Source organism: Echeneis naucrates, chromosome 2 (assembly GCF_900963305.1).
Source record: "Echeneis naucrates chromosome 2, fEcheNa1.1, whole genome shotgun sequence".
In the NCBI taxonomy this organism is placed as follows: Eukaryota; Metazoa; Chordata; class Actinopteri; order Carangiformes; family Echeneidae; genus Echeneis; species Echeneis naucrates.
Window position 1 is genome coordinate 12,140,329 of NC_042512.1, and position 18,037 is coordinate 12,158,365.

The following is an 18,037-nucleotide window of genomic DNA, read 5'->3' on the forward strand; positions in this document are numbered from 1 at the left end:
TGAATGGAGTCATTCCAGGCCTCTCTGCCTCGAGGGAAGGTTTTTAAACTGTGTATATGTTCTGAACATGAATGGAAGTAGATGAGATACTAGAGATATAAATGTTTGTAATTCTCATCCATGTTTCTTGTGATGTCAGTCATTTAAAGGCTGTAACATGCGTTAACATACATCTTGTCTTCTCTTCCTGCAGGACACGGCCTCCCTGGGATCTCAGAAGGGGGGAGTGTCCAAACATGGCTGGCTGTACAAAGGCAACATGAACAGTGCAATCAGTGTAACAATGCGGGTGAGTGCATGAGAGTGACAAACTGAAGACACAGCACTGCAAGAATTAGGCTTTGCTTATAACTTGACATAGTTTTTCTTTCCCCCTTGAGCTTTCCCACGCCCCAATCTCCACTTCGTGGTATTTTTAGAGACAAAGAAGCTGTTTGTGATCATCATGCTTTCTGTTTTTGTCCTGTAGTCCTTCAAGAGAAGGTATTTCCATCTGGCTCAGCTTGGAGATGGGTCTTATAACCTCAACTTCTACAAAGATGAAAACACCTCCAAAGAACCCAAAGGAACCATATTTCTAGACTCATGCATGGGAGTTGTTCAGGTAAATGTACTGAGGCCTTTGAAAGCAAAAAAGCAAAAAAAACTATTGAATTTATGAATAATAAAGCAGAAACTGGCTTCCCAAATGTAAATCAGGAGCGCTAAATTATATTTTAGTTGGCTTGTTTGTTTTTATGTTATAGAACAGCAGAGTGCGTCGGTTTGCCTTTGAGCTTAAGATGCAGGATAAGAGCACGTTCCTGTTGGCTGCAGAAAGTGAAGCAGAGATGGAGGAGTGGATCAGCACCCTCAACAAGATTCTCCACAGCAGCTTTGAACAGGCAATGCAGGAGAAGCGGAATGGAGATATCCATGATGGTGTGTTTTGTGTGCTCACTCTTGCTTTCCTTGTATTTGTCTTCTCTCCGTATCTTTTGAAACACCTGCACTGTCATCACGTTGTTCCCTCATTCACCACTTCAGCGAGGGGGTGTTTCCTCGTGCAAATCACTTACGCCGGTATTTTTTTCTCATTTAATTCTCCTTCCCTTCCTGTAAAGATGGAGACACTAACACGTCATGTTTTTATATAATTGCTTAAGCACAGGGCTCATGTTGATCTCTCCGACAGATGAGGAACATGGAAAAACAGACCTCTCCTCCGGAAGTTTTCAAGACAGCTTTCAGGTAGCCTGTTCTTTCCATCAACAGGAAAATGTTAAAATTATGATTAGGGCTCATTTTTGCACACAAAACAGGCTGCTAATAACTGTGTATGGATCACTTGGTCCCTGTGCTGAGGTGGAGGAGCACCGTACATTACGTTATTTTCTGCAGCTGGATCCCTGCATTTTCATGTCAATGCTAACCAAGCAAACATCTGTTTTACGGTGTATGGTCTGTAAATGTAGAAGCAGGAGGCTGGCACTGGAACATGGCGGGTGTAGTCTGTATTTAGAAAGTCTCTCTTCAAGGGTTGAACAATTTGTTTGCTCCATAAGAAATGCGACAATCAATTACATCCTACTTCTTCCTTGAACTCTCCCCCACACAGTGAGGTTGAATCATATTTTTGTTTCTTTTTGACAGACCGCCAGAGATATCGAGTCCAAAATGAGAAGTGAAGCTCGCCTGAAACTCTTCTTGTTGGACCCTTACACACAGGTGACCAACAAAATACCTGACTGTCACTGTGGTTTATCAAAATCAGGACCTTTTTTTTTTTTTTTTTTTTTTTTGAGATTGAAGTATTTTGACAACATCTCCTGTTTCCACAGAAACTGGACTTTTCTGGCATCGAACCAGACGTGCGGCAGTTTGAAGAAAAGTTTGGGAAGAGAGTCCTGGTCAGCTGTAACGACCTGACTTTCAACCTGCAGGGCTGCGTTGCAGAGAATGAAGAGGGGCCAACAACTAATGTATGTTCCACTGAAAACCCCAAACAGAGCTTGCAGTTTTACTGATGTATTTCTCGTATCTATTTCTGTCTCTTTCATGTGTATTTACTGTTGTTTTCTACATAACTCTGGGCAAAGTCCTCTAGCAAACGAGGGCGAGGTATAATCACATAAGAAGATCACAGACAGTTCAGATGGCCCACTTGGCTCTCCTCCATCAAAACTGGTGTCGTTGGCAATGGATATTGTTGTTACCATGACAACCAGCCTGGGCCTCACACCATGAATGAGGGCCCAAGCCCAGTTTCCTGCTGTCACTTGGACAGCATCTCTGACTCTGTAGAAGGAGTCTCCTCCACCACAGCTATTAGCTCTAGTACACTCCCACATACTCACAAATGGATTTTCATAATGGACAGGCATGGTGGAAGGATGCATTAGATCAGTTCACTTACTTTTTCTTGTCCCCAGCTCTTTTTGCTTATCTGTATGATCTCGTCAAATAATATTTTCCTTCCACTCTTATTTCTTTAAAGGTGGAACCTTTCTATGTGGTCCTGTCCCTCTTCGACGTCCAGAACAGTAGAAAGATTTCAGCTGACTTCCACGTGGATCTCAATCATCCTTTGGTCCGCCAGATGACCGCAGTTTCTGGTAACGGGTTGCATATCAACGGCAGCAAAGGTGACAGCTTGCCGGGAGGCTGCAGGCTGGCCAGTGAGCTCCCAGAGGCCGCTATCCAGTACCCCAGGCAGGGGGTGTTTTCAGTCACATGCCCCCATCCGGAGATCTTCCTTGTGGCCAGGATTGAGAAGGTCCTGCAGGGAGGAATTACTCACTGCAGTGAACCCTATATGAAGAGCTCAGACTCTACAAAGGTATGCATATGTGCAGGGATGAAGAGGGTGTTGCTGTGAATAACGGCCATCTTGCATGATAAATTCAAAATAAAGCTCCTGTCTTCTTGTCTAGATGGCTCAAAAGGTGCTAAAGAATGCTAAGACAGCCTGCAGCAGACTGGGACAGTACAGGATGCCGTTTGCTTGGGCTGCAAGGTATGAAAAACAATGTGCACCTTTATTGTCTTAAGTCTTCAGTCTGCTACTTCACTCTAAAGCTCTAAAACAAAAATTTGATGGAAATGGAAACTGTTTAAAAACAGACAGCCTGCTTGGAGTAGCAAATCTTCAAACCACTTACCACTAACCACATATGCTCTTTCTTCAGGGTGTTAAATAATTCTTATTTTTCTGTTTCTGCAGGCCGGTTTTCAAAGATGCGTCTGGAACTTTGGACAAAAGTGCTCGATTCTCAGCTCTTTACAGACAAGACAGCAGCAAGTTGTCAGATGATGACATATTCAAACTTCTGACTGACTTCAGAAAGTCAGTCATTTTCCCATGTCTCTTTTCCTGTTTTTCAGATATCACTATCATTTGTTTTGATGCATCTTTGTCATCACTGTTTCTATCTCTGTTTTCCCAACAGACCAGAGAAAATGGCCAAACTCCCAGTGCTCTTAGGGAATTTAGATGTAACCATCGATAGTGTGGCCCCGGATGTAACAAGTAACCCCTTCTAAATATGAACAAAATCACTTGAAAACATCTATTTATAATGGTAAGACCTTCGGCTTGAACCGTGCAACTCCTCCCATTTCCTGCCTGCAGATTGTGTCACTTCCTCCTACATCCCTGTGAGGAACTTTGAAGCCGACAGGCCAGGCAGTGCTCTTCTGGAGGTGGAGGAGTTTGTGCCCTGCATCGCTAAGTGTTCCCAACCATTCACCTTTTATAAAAACCACCTCTATGTTTACCCAAAGCAACTCAAGTACGACGGGCAGAAATCCTTTGCCAAGGTGAGGATACTTGGGAGCATTTTATATAACAACATAAAATATAATTTCACAGCATATGGAGTAATCTTTTTGGAAACCTCAAATCATTTGGTAGCCAGTCACATAGCATTTTGTGTTCCTGCTTATCGTGTGGAACAACTGGCAACAGAGCAACAGAGCTGGATAAAACTATTATTATGTGTAGCAGCAGCTTCTGATTAATATTATAATAGTGGGATTTTCAGGAGGTCAGCTCCATACAGGAATAGCCTTGTCCGCCTCCCTGCCCTGTTTCACTTTAGCAGGAGCTGGCAATCCTCAGCTGGAAAAAATGTTATCCTCTTTTTCTGAAGCTAATGGGACATCTGAAAAGAACTGGAGTAGTGAAGGTGTCTGGCATGAAATTGGTTCTACGTCATGGAACTAATCCCTGCTTTCCCACTATAATCGGCCGTTTTTCACTTTTGTCTCTCCCTTTTTAGGCCAGGAATATCGCTGTCTGCATTGAATTCAAGGATTCGGATGAGGACGAAGCGCAGCCACTGAAGGTGCACTTCCATATTCATGTTAAAACACTCCACAGGAAAAGGACAAATCTCTTTGTACATGTGCATCTCAAACTAACACCCAAAACCTTACGGGCCAGTGTGAAAGCATATCGTCATCTTTTCTTTGATTGTCTCCTGCAGTGCATCTATGGTCGCCCAGGAGGTCCTTTATTCACGAAAGAGGCTTACGCAGCCATCTTGCACCACCAGCAGAACCCAGAGTTCTATGACGAGGTGATATCAGTGTTCATCTTCTCATAATCAGAGACTTAGAAATTGCAATATTTTTATTTGCAGCTGATTAAAGGTAGAGAGATATAAATATGCTCCATGACATGAGCACAGAGTCATGAGCAGTAAGTTTTGAAATATGAAGGGTATCTCTCACCCCTTCTCATCCTTTTTGGATTCTCACTGGAAACACTCCTCAGGCAGTTATGGCTTTCATTTTCCTGAACAAAGCTTCCTCTGTATTAGGGAACCAACCCCATGAATCTGTGTTTTTCTCACCTTCAGATAAAGATAGAACTGCCTACCCAGCTGAATGAGAAGCATCACCTTCTCTTCACCTTCTATCACGTTAGCTGTGATAGCAACAGCAAGAAGAAAGACCTCGTAGAGACTCCAGGTGGGAGCTTTTCCTCCTTATTTCTTGCTCAGATGAGAGCAGGGATTGTTTTTTTTTTTTTGTGTGTCTCTCAAAATACAAAATAACTAGTTATTGCAAGTATCTGTCATGCAGAATGTGAGCAAAGCCAGTTTGATCCAGTCGCACTTGACACAGCAGGTGCAGATATTTGAAATTCTGAAGTTTTCCAAAAAAAGTAGCTCTGCCTGGTCTGCATTCACAGTGGGTTCAGCCTGGCTGCCTCTGCTGAGGGATGGCAGAGTCATCATGAGTGAACAGCAGCTCTCTGTGGCAGCCAATCTGCCTGCCGGCTACCTCGGTACTCAGGATGGTGTCACCAAGGTGAGGGAAAAAAAACATGAATATTATTCACATTGGGTTTTTTCTTTTTAAGATATAGTAGTTCAGCACTCCATGAACCCTAAACCTTCGAGGAACAGTTTGACTGCAGCTCTCACGTTTTGTGAGAGCTTTAGACCTCAGTTGTTTTGTTAGGTGAATTATTTTCATTCATTACAGCGGTGCTTAACGGATAAATCAAATTATCTGATGATTGGAATAGGATGCTATTCAGATCAGAAATACTCTGACATAGAATTCTTGCAAATCCGATCAGTATTAAAAAGTGATCTGTGGAAGGTAACAACCAGTAGCATGTTTCCACAAGCTCAACTAGTCTTTTCGATATGAGGTTAATAGGGTAATACGATTCAAATATCCTTTATAATATTTCCAGAAGTGGCTCATTAGGTACTCAGTTCTTCTGCGCGAGATAATTAGACTAACGCTGACATGTCGGGGGCATTACACTGATGAACACACACAAAGTTGTATCTTTTATGTTCTTCCATTTTTCACAACAACCCTGTTTTGAAAAGCTTTATTGTTTCCACTGTACAGTATGACATTGTTAGATTAAAAAAGGATTGAAAATAATGGAACAGAGCTGTTTTCATTTAGTATGCAGGACAGTTATTATGGTCTACTTGTTATTGCAGAACTCAACCTCAGAGATCAAATGGGTTGATGGAGGAAAACCGCTGTTCAAAGTCTCAACTCACCTTGTTTCCACAGTTTACACTCAGGTATATCTTTCATTTTGTCCATTTATCCCAGTTGCTGCAACATAACTGCATTTGACAACACACAACAAAAGAGATATTGTACTCATTGAACTAACACACACACATACACACGAAAGAAAGATGAATCATGTTCTGCGTTTTGTAACTGAAGGAGTTAAAGTGCTGAAGGACAAGTGCGGTTTCAGCCAGTCTCATTACTTTATTATGTCTCCTGGAAACATGTGTCTTGTTACCGTCACCACCTGCAGCACATTTCTTGATTTGGTTGTGTTGTGCGTATTTCCAGGATATGTGTTGATAGGTTGATGAAGACGCTTGTTTTGTCTGTTTGCATGTGTGCGCTTAAGTTGGAGCACATTGAGTGCTCAGGGCCACAGTATAAATAAGATTAAGGAGAAATATTTATTAGAATAATATGTTTCCTTTAAGGACCAGCACTTGCATAACTTCTTCCACCACTGTCAAAACATGGAGTTGTCAGAACAAGCATCAGAGGGGGAGCTGGTGAAGTACCTGAAGGTATGTGGAGCTGCATTTATTTCCAATGCCCTCAGGAGCAGCGAACACACCCTGTTTTTCATGCCCCATTAGTTGCAATCTCTTCACCTCTTCATACTTCATATTTTCCTCCCCTCAGAGTCTTCACGCAATGGAGGGTCATGTGATGGTCAACTTTCTTCCCACCATCCTCAATCAGCTTTTCTGTGTCCTAACAAGAGCCACGCATGAAGATGTGGCGGTCAATGTAACCAGGCAAGCCACATGCACACTGAGAAACCAGAAACAACGGCCACCATGTCTTTAATATCTCATTTGTGTGTGTTACCCTGTGGCCAATGTGTTGTTCTTCTATATTTTAATATAATTTCTTTTACTGTTTCTCTGTCCCCAGGGTGATGGTTCATGTTGTGGCTCAATGCCATGAAGAGGGACTTGAACATTACCTGAGATCTTATGTCAAGGTGCAGTCATTTACCATATTCCATGTGCAGACAGTGTGCTTTATATGTCACACTTGATATTAAAATGATATAATCTTTATTTTTTCCTTCTTCTTTACTCTCAGTATGTGTTTAAGCCAGAGCCTTATTCCTCCACTAATGTTAAAACTGTTCACGAGGAGCTGGCTAAAGCCATGACAGCCATACTCAAGCCATCTACTGACTTCCTGACTAGCAACAAGCTGCTGAAGGTAAACTCTGGATTTTATGCTTTTTTATTTAGGGCAGCTAATAATTTGCAATATAAAAATAGTTTAAAATATATAAACATGTTTGCTTTGCAGCACTCGTGGTTCTTCTTTGAAGCTTTGGTGAAATCACTGGCTCAGTATCTAATGGAGAGTGGAAAGGTCAAGGTCAGTGTTGGCTGAAATCTTCTCTCGTTCTCTTTAACTGTCCTCATCTGAGCCTAAATCAGCTCCACTCTTTATTTTTGCTTCTCTTGTCCAGCTGTCCAGGAACCAACGCTTTTCTGCGTCCTTCTACCATGCAGTGGAGACTCTGGTCAATATGCTGATGCCGCACATCACCCAGAAATACAAGGACAACCTGGACGCGGCTCACAATGCTAACCACAGCCTGGCAGTGTTCATCAAGGTTGGCTCTCCTATCAGCTCCTGCAGTGCAGTATTGGGATTTAATATGTCGATGAATTCACTTTAAGCTGACGTGAAGCGTTATTTGTAAATCATCCGCACTCACCAAACCATGTTGTTCATGTTCATTGACATTCCTGACATTTATTGTGTTTGTTCCTTTTTCACTCAGCGCTGCTTCACCTTCATGGATAGAGGCTTCGTATTCAAGCAGATCACCAACTACATGAACTGCTTTGTGCCTGGAGATCCAAAGGTTTAAAGCCTCGGCTACAATAACTTAACATTAGTATCCAGGTTTTTTCATTTGAGGTTGAAGTCATGCATCTATTTTTTTTTTTTTGTCTTTATTCCCACCAGACTTTGTACGAGTTCAAGTTTGAGTTCCTTCGGGTTGTTTGCAGCCATGAGCATTATGTTCCTCTAAATCTACCCATGCCCTTTGGGAAGGTCAGAATACAAAGATTTCAAGGTAAAAATATTATTTGTATATGAATTGTATTTGATTCTATCCCCACTCACTGCTTCCTGTTGTGTTTAATGACTACTTAGTTATATCTGTTTATTGATGCCCGCCACAGATCTCCATTTGGACTATTCCCTGACTGATGATTTCTGTCAAAACCATTTCCTGGTGGGGCTGCTGCTCAGGGAGGTGGGTGGAGCTCTTCAGGAGCTCAGAGAGATCCGTCAGATCGCCATCCAGGTGCTCAAGGGACTGATGATCAAACACACATTTGATGACCGCTACGCTGCAAAAGTGAGCAACAAACTTAAGAGCCTCTCTACTATCAAGTCACTCAGTTAACTGAATTCCTCACCAAGAGGATCAACTACCTGTCACTTCCTGTGTCATCTCAGAGCCGACAGGCCAGACTCGCCACCCTTTACCTCCCTTTGTTCGGCCTCCTCCAGGAAAACGTCCACAGACTCGACATGAAGGAGTCGTCAGCCCTCAGCAGCGTAAGTCTGACACCAAGTGGTAGGAAATGGAACATCAGCTTCTGTTCCCACCAAGTGGCAGAATTGTTATCCGTCCAAAAAATATAGTAGTGGGTTACTGACAGCTCACTTGCTTAAACATTAGTGAGTGACATTAGTACTTTTATTCTGATTTCACAATAAAAGCTCCCGAATGCTTTGTTGCCTTCTGTCCCAGAATGTGAGGGAAGACTCTCTGGCGCAGAGCTCGATATTAACTCCTCAGAAACCCGGGAGTTGCATCGAAAACGCTCTCCACAAAGATGTATTCGGCGTCATTTCTGCAACAGGTGACTCAGAGCTAACACAGTGGGATTCTCTCTTAAACATGAACTGTACTCTGCTGTTAATCCTTTGGTTGCATCGGCTTCTTTTGTTATTTGTTAGCAAATACAGCCAATGAAATTTCTAGTATTGATTCATTTTTGCCATGCCTTGTCTTTGAAGCGTCGCCTCACAGCTCTACTGCCAATGTCAGTTCGGTCCGCCATGCGGACTCCAGAGGCTCCCTGGTCTCCACAGACTCTGGCAACAGCCTGCTGGACAAGAGCAGCGACAAGACCAATTCCCTGGAGAAGGTAAACTAAAGGACACTGTGTGCTGTATCAAAACTTGCATTTTAATGGTTATCCTGTAGCACAGTGATTCACTGATTCAAAAAAAAAAAGTATAGCAGATTTTGAGACATTGTGGCTTCTATTCTGCCGAGGCCTTTCACTTCTTTCCAAAACAAAGCAAAAAGCAAAGCAAACACAAAGAGGAAAAAGGCTGTAATCATCTTTAGTACCTGTAAATAAATCCAGAGATCCTGACCAGTTTTATCAGTTTTCCAGTAAAGGAGCTACAGACAGATAATTTCATATAAAAGACAGACTGAGAATTTCTGTGCCGCTGAGCAGGTCACCAGGGACTTCCCCCTCCCCCTCAAAAGGCACCAGGCCAGAGTGTGGATCATGAGGAAAACACAACTATACAAGTATCCTGTTTCATGTCTGTGACTCCTCCACCTACAGCTTCCATCTGCAAATGAACAGATTCATTTCAGAAAACAATTACATTTAGTAAAATATAGATTGCTCTGTACAATATGTCCAAAAGCCTCCCAACGTTCTTTTTTCTGAGTCTCCCACACGAGGGAGTGTGTTTTTACCCATGCAGAGGTTGAACTGGCCTTTTTTCGTGGATGCAATAATGTAGCTGTGAATGAATATATTCAGTTAATGTTTCTTTCTCAAAGCACAGACCTTCTCCTACCAATGTTTCTTTCCTCCAAGGTTTTTCTTCACATGTCTCATTTCTGACATTTTGCCTGATGTTCCGTATCTCTGAAATGTTTTTCGTTTTTCTGATTGGTCTTCTCTTTCATTTCTTCCCATGCATCAGAACCAGAGTGTGTCAGCTCTGGGCAGTACTGTGCTGCGCTGCGACAAACTCGACAGGGATGAGATCAAAAACCTGCTCATGTGCTTTCTACATATCCTCAAGAGCATGTCAGAGGGTAGGCCAGTCTGTTTGCACTAGATTTGGACGCTAGTTGGTATTCACACAGCACTAAAATATATATTTTTTTATTTCCATTTCATCTTTCTCAGAGGCCCTGTTTGCTTATTGGAATAAAGCAGCTTCCTCAGAACTAATGGACTTCTTTACATTAATAGAGTGAGTATAACTAGAAAAATGTCTTAATGATTCTAAAATTAGAGTAATTAGTATCATCTTAAAAAACATCTTTATAATCACTGCAATTGTGCGTAAATAGATGGATATTTAGAAAAACAGGAAGTTCACTGTATTTGTCCTGAGTGATTAGAGTTCACCGCCTTTATCTGTCTTTATCTCATTGTTGAAGCATGTGCGGAGTGAAGTAAGATTCTGGTGATGTGTTTTGTCCTGCAGAGTCTGTCTCCATCAGTTCAGATACATGGGGAAGAGGTCCATCGCCAGGTAGCGTCCATGTGCAAGAATATGCATGATGTGATAAATTGTTTTACATCAGAAAACCAAATATGTTTTAACATCCATGCAATAATATAACTTGCACCAAAGCGCAGACTTACAAACATAACTTCTTGCTGAATCTTTTAACCTCTTGCTTCTGGTTTGTTCTCTCATCTGTAACACCGCTGCCAAGTTGTTTTGTGGTTAATGTCCTGGCCCCAGGCCCCTCTTGCATGGGTAAGAGCTCGCTTCCTTAATTAAATGCATGATGCTTCCGTTTGTCTCCATTACCAAGTCCAGACTGTCTTTGGTCTCAGTTTTAAAAGCATACAGTGGGTACGGAAAGTATTTTAATTGTAATAAAATTTTATAATTTGTCACTCTTTGTTACATTGCAGCTATTTGCTAAAATCATTTCAGATGATTTTTTTTCCTCATTAACACACAGCACCCCATTTTGACAGAAAAACACAGAAATTTAGTCATTTTTTTAAATATACTCAAGAACAAAAACTTAAATATCAGATGGCCATAAGTATTCAGACCATTTCCTGTGGCACTCCTATATTTGACTCAGGTGCTGTCCATTTCTTCTGATCATCCTTGAGCTGGTTCTACACCTTCATTGGAGTCTAACTTTGTTGAGTTAAACTGATTGGACTTGATTCGGAAAGGCACACACCTTTCTTTCTAAAAAGTCAACCATCACTGCAGCCCTCCACCAGTCTGGGCTTTATGGCAAAGTGGCTCAAACGAAGCCTCTCCTCAGTGCAAGACACATGAAAGCCTGCATAGAGTATGCAAAAAAAAAAACATGAAGGACGACCAGACTACAAGAAATAAGACCAAGATAGAACTTATATGTAGAGAAAACCAGGCACTGCTCATCACCTGCCCAATACAATCCCAACAGTGCTTTGTCCTCTTCCCTACAGGAGCCAGGAGGGGACAGGGCCTGTGGCTGCAGACAGGAAGTCTCTTACTCTACCTGTGTCTCGTAACAGGACTGGGATATTGCACGCCCGCCTCCAACAGCTGGGAGCTCTGGAAAATGCTCACACCTTCAACAACAGTAGGTTTATCATTGCAGAAGAGTTGTATAGGAAACAGCCATGTAGTTATATTATTATTCCACACAGACGTGGCTTCAGTCAGCAGAACAGATGGGAGCAGATTGGCTGATTGCTTTTAGTGTATTTTGCTGACCTCTACTGACGGCCAGTAATAGTTCACAAATGACCAACTGCCAGAATCCTTAATCATACTTGGACAACAGCAATAACATCGTATATTCACATCACACTATTACTCCAGTAAAGCAAGCATCCGAAATGGGTGATCTTGTGCGTTCTGTGCAGTGTACACGCACTCCGAAGCAGATGTGAGCAGTCAGTGCCTGCTGGAGGCCAACGTGTCCACAGAAGTCTGTCTAACTGTACTGGACACACTCAGCACCTTCATCTTGGGATTCAAGGTACCAGCTGGTCACAAAACCATCACAGATGGCCTTGTGTGTCCTGTTTTGTTTTTTTGTTTGTTTGTTTTTTTTTTTTTTTGGCTCTCACATTCTCTCTATGTCCACAGACCCAGCTGACCTCAGACCTCGGTCACAACCCCTTGATGAAGAAAGTATTCCAGGTGCATTTGTGCTTCCTGCAGATCCCTCAGTCTGAGGCTGCCTTGAAGCAGGTCTTCACATCGCTTCGGACCTTCATCAACAAGGTAACAGACTGGTTCCCTCTCTACATACATGTCCACCAAGCCTCATTAGAATTGCTCATGCCTCTCTCCGTACATCCCCCAGTTCCCTTGCACCTTCTTTGACGGCCGTGCCGACATGTGTGCCTCCCTGTGCTACGAAATCCTCAAGTGCTGTAACTTCAAGCTGAGCTCCATACGCAGTGACGCCGCTCATCTTCTCTACTTCCTCATGAAGAGTAACTTTGACTACACGGGCCGCAGGTCTTTTGTGCGAACGCACTTGCAGGTGTGCATTCCTGATTTCTGTATCTGTGATGCTATGTGTTTTCCGCTCTGCTTTCCAGTGACGTTTTAGAGCTTGTTCTTCCTCGCAGGTGGTTATTGCTGTCAGTCAGCTAATAGCTGACGTCATTGGGATCGGGGGTACTCGCTTCCAGCAGTCACTCTCTATTATCAACAACTGTGCCAACAGTGACAAAAGTATCAAGGTGAGGCAGTAGAGGTGGTGGACATTTCGTAGTTTCAAGCTGTTTAAAAGTATATGACATTAATCACCCTCTGGACTATCACAAGGGTTTGTATCATTATCTATCCATGTGGCCACATTCATGAGTTTTAAATTAACTTAATTCAATATTTTTGTTTTTTGGGGGGGGTTTTTGTCGTCTTGTATTTCACAGCACACTGCCTTTCCGTCAGATGTGAAGGACCTGACGAAGCGTATCAGGACGGTGCTGATGGCCACCGAGCAGATGAAGGAGCATGAGAACGACCTGGAGATGCTGGTGGACCTGCAGTACAGCTTAGCCAAGTCCTACACCAGCACACCCGAGCTCCGCAAGACCTGGCTGGACAGCATGGCGCGCATCCACAACAAGAATGGCGATATGTCAGAGGTTAGAAATCCATTTTAAAGTTCAGGAGTTACTGACGTAGAGCTACAGGAAACTGGACACATGGTTTTAAAGGTTGCTGTGTGCTTCACCTGCAGAGAGCCATGTGCTACGTCCATGTTGCTGCTCTGGTGGCGGAGTACTTGTGGAGAAAAGGTGAGTCATGGATGTAGGAGAATGTGCTCTGGTAATGTTTTTCTTCAAGTAAATTATTGACTCCCCTTTTTCTCTTTATGATCAACTTTACAGAGGCAATTGAATAAGTCACTGGTCATTATTACAACTTTAAGAAGAAGCTTATCCTGGAATGGCAGTTAAATAAACTAATTTATCTGATGCTCAGGAGAAAGTTGATGTGTTAACAAGAACGGTATACACATGATTCACTCATAGATTTATAACACAATAAATCCATGCACCAGTAATGATTTGCTTGATGACCAGATGTGAGGCAATCTAATATGTCCTGGCTTTTTGCTGCTTGGTTCTTTCACTGGGTCAGATAAAGTCAACACACCTTCGCACACCTTCTCAGAGGAATATACCCTTTGCATCTGCTTCCTGAACAATTGTCCAAGGGTCATCTGTCCAGCTTAACACTCCAACGCATTCTCAAGATAAGACCCCCCAGTAGTGTTTCTTCTTGTATCAAACTGGTTACTGTGTTCAGACTCAGCAGAGGACCTGTTGTGTAATATTACAGGGGATTTTCTCTCTTTTTTTTTTTTCTTTTCCTCACAGTTCATTGTCAGGTCCTCATGTTTCAGAGTGAACTCCCCTCAGAGGTGTTTGTCTGCTGGATGTTGTGGATTTGTTATGAACAGCACAGCTTTTCTCTGTCCCGTTCTTTTACATAATTATAAACAAAGTATGAAGAACCCTTGATGTCTTTAAATATAATATATAATGTAATTTAGTGTCCATGTAGATGAGCTCTTGTTGATTTTTTTTTTTTTTTTTGTAATATAGATTTTTACATTAACTTCACTTCACTTTTAGGTATGTTCAGACAGGGATGCTCTGCTTTCCGTGTCATCACTCCAAACATTGATGAGGAGGCGGCCATGATGGAGGATGTAGGGATGCAGGATGTTCACTTTAATGAGGTCAGACTTTGTATATGTATATATGGGAGGGTTTTCTTTTTTTTTTTTTTTTTTTGTTCATCCATTTATGTTGACCAAGCACTTTGGATGTTTTTCTTTTTGTTGTTCTTTCCTGGAGTCACATGTCACATTATGTCTTATCTCTGTAAAGAGTATCAATTGCTGTAAGCAGTGCACCAAATGAATATACTGTAGACTTTGACACAGGGCTTGGTAGATTTGTTCTTTCACTGAGCTGGCAAAATCTGACAAGGATTCAGGGTCAGCACTCCTAGGGGTGTTGAGCTTTCACTGTCCTGCTCACAGACACTCAAGTTGGGGCATTGTCTTGTTGTTGTTGTTGTTGTTGACGACCAGCTCTTCTGGTCAACCTATATCACTGTGAAATTGATAGTCAGTGTTTGAGATTTAATGAATTGTACTCAATGAAAAGTGCTTTTATGGTCCATCTGCTCTGTGCAGCTTTTCTCTTTATGAGATGGAATGGATGTCATCTGCCGGTAAAGACCAGGGAAATGAGACATCCATTTCCTCCCACATCTGCTCTCTTTGCACAGACTGTGGTCAGATTAAGTCAAATGTGGCCTTCAAGACCAATAAGGATGAGCACAAGTATCCCCCCTTTGCAACAATTTTAATCCTGTGAACTGAACAGCAAAGATGAGGGGAAGGTTTACTGAAGTTAAATTGGTTTATCTTTATCTGTGCTTGTACAGGAGGTGTTGATGGAGCTGCTGGAGGAGTGTGCTGATGGCCTCTGGAAGGCAGAGCGTTATGAGCTTATTGCTGATATTTACAGGCTTATCATTCCCATCTATGAACAGCGCAGAGACTTTGAGGTAATGTGCACCTTTAGACACTGTTTAATGACGACAGCAAGTCCTACATTTGGGTTTTAACATCATAACTATGTATTTAGAAGACCCTCTTAATCGTTCTGAAATGGTTTAAAGAAATACCGCAATTCTTGCAAGAAGAATTAACAAACCAAGTTTCATTTGTCAGCAATACATCGTGTTATCAGAGCTTTTTATAGTCTGCTTCTCAAACAAAGGTCTGTCCACAAGAGTCTAAACGGGGACACAAAGGCAAAGTTATGAGGAACCATTGGTGCCTAATTGCTACAATTTGAGGTTTTTTTTTTGCCCCTTAAAACTCTGATGCAGTTAAAACTGACTGAAATCATGGAATAAAAGACTCCCTTAAATTCCGATACTCTAATATTGTGGCATTTTCTACAGAATGGAAAATCTGCAAAGTCATCTTTGGTCAGCATAAAGTATCATGTGTTTGGTTCATGTCCATTACATTTGCACTGATTTTCGTAGGTTTAATAACCGATCCAGTGGCAAGATGTAACTCCCTGTTCTGTCGAGGCATTATGGGAACTCTCTTTAGAAATGAGACCTTGATTATCCTTTAAACTGAACAAATGAGCAACTTGGTTCTACAGCTTTCTTTTAAACTTTAGATATTTAGCTCTGATGTGGGCCCTGACACCTCATGTTGATCCGCACTGGTCTGTGACTCCATTTTTGTGGAACAGAAACTCACACACCTGTATGATACTCTCCACCGTGCCTACACCAAAGTGATGGAGGTGATGCATACTGGCAAGAGACTGCTGGGCACGTACTTCAGAGTGGCCTTCTTCGGACAGGTGAGGAGAAACGAGTAACTTTTAAAATAACATTAACGCAAAGTTAATATAATAAAAACGTACGTGCAAATTTACACACCACACATGGACCAGAGAATCTGAATCTAGCCTGAACTAAAACAAAGGCTTCTCTCTCTCTCCCTCCGCCTCCAAGATTGCGGTAAGTGTGTTAGCCTGGTGTGCGTTTCCGTGCCCTTGCATCCAAATGGTGTAGTAGTGTACACTTGTCTTTATGTAGATTTACATACTCTAGTCTCCCGAAAGTGGGTGAATAGTTGTAGTTTTTGGGAAAGCCTTAGCAGAACTGAATGTAATATCTGATTCACCTGCAGTTTTCACTAAACTGCTGAAACTCTGTTTTCTGTAAAGCACTGGGTAATCTCTACATTAACCTTTCCCTTCACCTCTGGGAATCTGCCCTCATCAGTAATGGCCTGTTTCCACCCACACACTTGTCTGTTTACCTCTCCGTATATATGTTCCACATATGACTTAATATCCTCCTAAACTGCACGGATGTGAACAGGTGATAGCTGCACGTATACCCCATCTCTGTATTTGTGTATTTCATTTTTTTGTATTTGCATGCTACAATAAATTTTCACAAACAAAAAAGCATAGATGCAGGATTTTAAATTAATTCTTTTTTTTTTCTTTTTTCTTTTTTTTTTACTTTAAGTTAGCTTGGGGTGGAAAAGAAGCTCACACTGACAGAGGTCATGATTTCTCCTCCACAGGGTTTCTTTGAGGATGAGGATGGAAAAGAATACATCTACAAGGAGCCAAAGTTCACGCCGCTTTCTGAGATTTCCCAAAGGCTTCTGAAGCTCTACTCTGACAAGTTTGGCCAGGAGAATGTCAAGATCATCCAGGACTCTGGCAAGGTGGCTGTGACAGTATTTTAGGGATAAGGTCTGGATTGGAACTGGGTGAGACATGCAACCATGAGGTAGCAACTTTATTTTTCTGTGTTCATCTGCAGGTGAACCCAAAAGACCTAGACTCCAAGTACGCCTACATCCAGGTGACGCATGTCACACCGTACATCGACGACAAGGAGCTCGAGGACAGGAAGACGGACTTTGAGAAGAGCCACAACATCCGGCGCTTTGTGTTTGAGACGCCGTTCACCGTTTCGGGCAAGAAGCAGGGAGGAGTGGAGGAGCAGTGTAAACGACGGACAGTCCTCACAAGTAAGTCAAACGTAGATAACCATGTTAATGTGAGCATATGCAACAAAAACAAGTCTTTCTGGTCAGTCTTATCGCTGTAGTAATGGCATGAAGTGCAGAACAAGACTGTCGTCCTGGTTCTCGGTGTATCTCTCAGTAATGTTAACCACCTGAAGCGTTGATCAGATAGAGGTTTATAACTGTACTCTCTCCTTCATCCCAAAGTTCAGGTGTCTTGTTAATAAACACGCTGACTAATTGGCTTGGCTTGGCTTTAGACCCAGTTGCGAAGTGATTCTTTACATGCTGAATAGTTGTTCATATGCCACAAACCACGCTGTCTCATTTCTGTGCAGCCACCCACTGTTTCCCTTATGTGAAGAAGCGCATCGCGGTCATGTACCAACACCAGACCGACCTGAGCCCCATCGAGGTGGCCATAGACGAGATGAGCTCCAAGGTGGCAGAGCTGCGTCTGCTGTGCTCAGCCTCGGAGGTGGACATGATCCGGCTCCAGCTCAAACTGCAAGGCAGCATCAGTGTTCAGGTAGGAATAAGGCCACAGGCGTTACTCAAGATGCATTCTAGTGTTAATTATGACCCTGGATTGTCTTCCAGGTAAATGCTGGCCCTCTTGCTTACGCCAGAGCCTTCCTGGATGACAGCAGTGCCAAGAAATATCCCGACAACAAGGTCAAACAGCTGAAAGAGGTTTTCAGGTACTGACTGGTGTCAAAATCATCAGTACATGTAACGTGCAGGCAGCCACACCACATTCAGTGTTTTATGGTGTATTTGTTTCCCTCATTAAAAAAACTTGAACATCATGTTGCACTTAAAACTCCGGACTCAAACCATAAACTGATTTATTGAGCAAATAAATCAAGATTCACATAAATGACTGCATGAAAACATAATTCACAATTTCACAGTGGAAAAATCTGCTGTAAT

General features: G+C 42.4%; 1 protein-coding gene across 2 annotated transcripts in view; it reads left to right on the forward strand.

Moving 5' to 3' along the window:
• The window catches only part of LOC115050891 (dedicator of cytokinesis protein 9-like), a 32,280-nt gene that overhangs the window by 12,906 nt on the left and 1,337 nt on the right, over positions 1 to 18,037 (forward strand). The window contains exons 7-51 of one of the 2 annotated variants that reach the window (XM_029514019.1): positions 194 to 289; positions 470 to 604; positions 747 to 921; positions 1,175 to 1,230; positions 1,633 to 1,707; positions 1,821 to 1,961; positions 2,477 to 2,818; positions 2,913 to 2,995; positions 3,203 to 3,325; positions 3,429 to 3,508; positions 3,611 to 3,798; positions 4,260 to 4,325; positions 4,467 to 4,559; positions 4,842 to 4,953; positions 5,177 to 5,295; positions 5,952 to 6,038; positions 6,468 to 6,557; positions 6,676 to 6,791; positions 6,931 to 7,000; positions 7,105 to 7,230; positions 7,324 to 7,395; positions 7,490 to 7,636; positions 7,808 to 7,891; positions 7,996 to 8,107; positions 8,217 to 8,395; positions 8,497 to 8,582; positions 8,764 to 8,906; positions 9,064 to 9,194; positions 10,000 to 10,114; positions 10,209 to 10,275; positions 10,513 to 10,560; positions 11,490 to 11,626; positions 11,913 to 12,028; positions 12,139 to 12,276; positions 12,359 to 12,541; positions 12,630 to 12,743; positions 12,936 to 13,151; positions 13,247 to 13,304; positions 14,148 to 14,254; positions 14,971 to 15,093; positions 15,801 to 15,914; positions 16,652 to 16,798; positions 16,897 to 17,107; positions 17,443 to 17,633; positions 17,705 to 17,805. In XM_029514019.1, the coding sequence (XP_029369879.1) occupies positions 194 to 289; positions 470 to 604; positions 747 to 921; positions 1,175 to 1,230; positions 1,633 to 1,707; positions 1,821 to 1,961; positions 2,477 to 2,818; positions 2,913 to 2,995; positions 3,203 to 3,325; positions 3,429 to 3,508; positions 3,611 to 3,798; positions 4,260 to 4,325; positions 4,467 to 4,559; positions 4,842 to 4,953; positions 5,177 to 5,295; positions 5,952 to 6,038; positions 6,468 to 6,557; positions 6,676 to 6,791; positions 6,931 to 7,000; positions 7,105 to 7,230; positions 7,324 to 7,395; positions 7,490 to 7,636; positions 7,808 to 7,891; positions 7,996 to 8,107; positions 8,217 to 8,395; positions 8,497 to 8,582; positions 8,764 to 8,906; positions 9,064 to 9,194; positions 10,000 to 10,114; positions 10,209 to 10,275; positions 10,513 to 10,560; positions 11,490 to 11,626; positions 11,913 to 12,028; positions 12,139 to 12,276; positions 12,359 to 12,541; positions 12,630 to 12,743; positions 12,936 to 13,151; positions 13,247 to 13,304; positions 14,148 to 14,254; positions 14,971 to 15,093; positions 15,801 to 15,914; positions 16,652 to 16,798; positions 16,897 to 17,107; positions 17,443 to 17,633; positions 17,705 to 17,805 (5,513 nt within the window). Of the gene's footprint in view, positions 1 to 193; positions 290 to 469; positions 605 to 746; positions 922 to 1,174; positions 1,231 to 1,632; positions 1,708 to 1,820; positions 1,962 to 2,476; positions 2,819 to 2,912; positions 2,996 to 3,202; positions 3,326 to 3,428; positions 3,509 to 3,610; positions 3,799 to 4,259; positions 4,326 to 4,466; positions 4,560 to 4,841; positions 4,954 to 5,176; positions 5,296 to 5,951; positions 6,039 to 6,467; positions 6,558 to 6,675; positions 6,792 to 6,930; positions 7,001 to 7,104; positions 7,231 to 7,323; positions 7,396 to 7,489; positions 7,637 to 7,807; positions 7,892 to 7,995; positions 8,108 to 8,216; positions 8,396 to 8,496; positions 8,599 to 8,763; positions 8,907 to 9,063; positions 9,195 to 9,999; positions 10,115 to 10,208; positions 10,276 to 10,512; positions 10,561 to 11,489; positions 11,627 to 11,912; positions 12,029 to 12,138; positions 12,277 to 12,358; positions 12,542 to 12,629; positions 12,744 to 12,935; positions 13,152 to 13,246; positions 13,305 to 14,147; positions 14,255 to 14,970; positions 15,094 to 15,800; positions 15,915 to 16,651; positions 16,799 to 16,896; positions 17,108 to 17,442; positions 17,634 to 17,704; positions 17,806 to 18,037 lie in introns of both variants that reach the window. The other variant, XM_029514027.1, reaches the window with a different exon arrangement.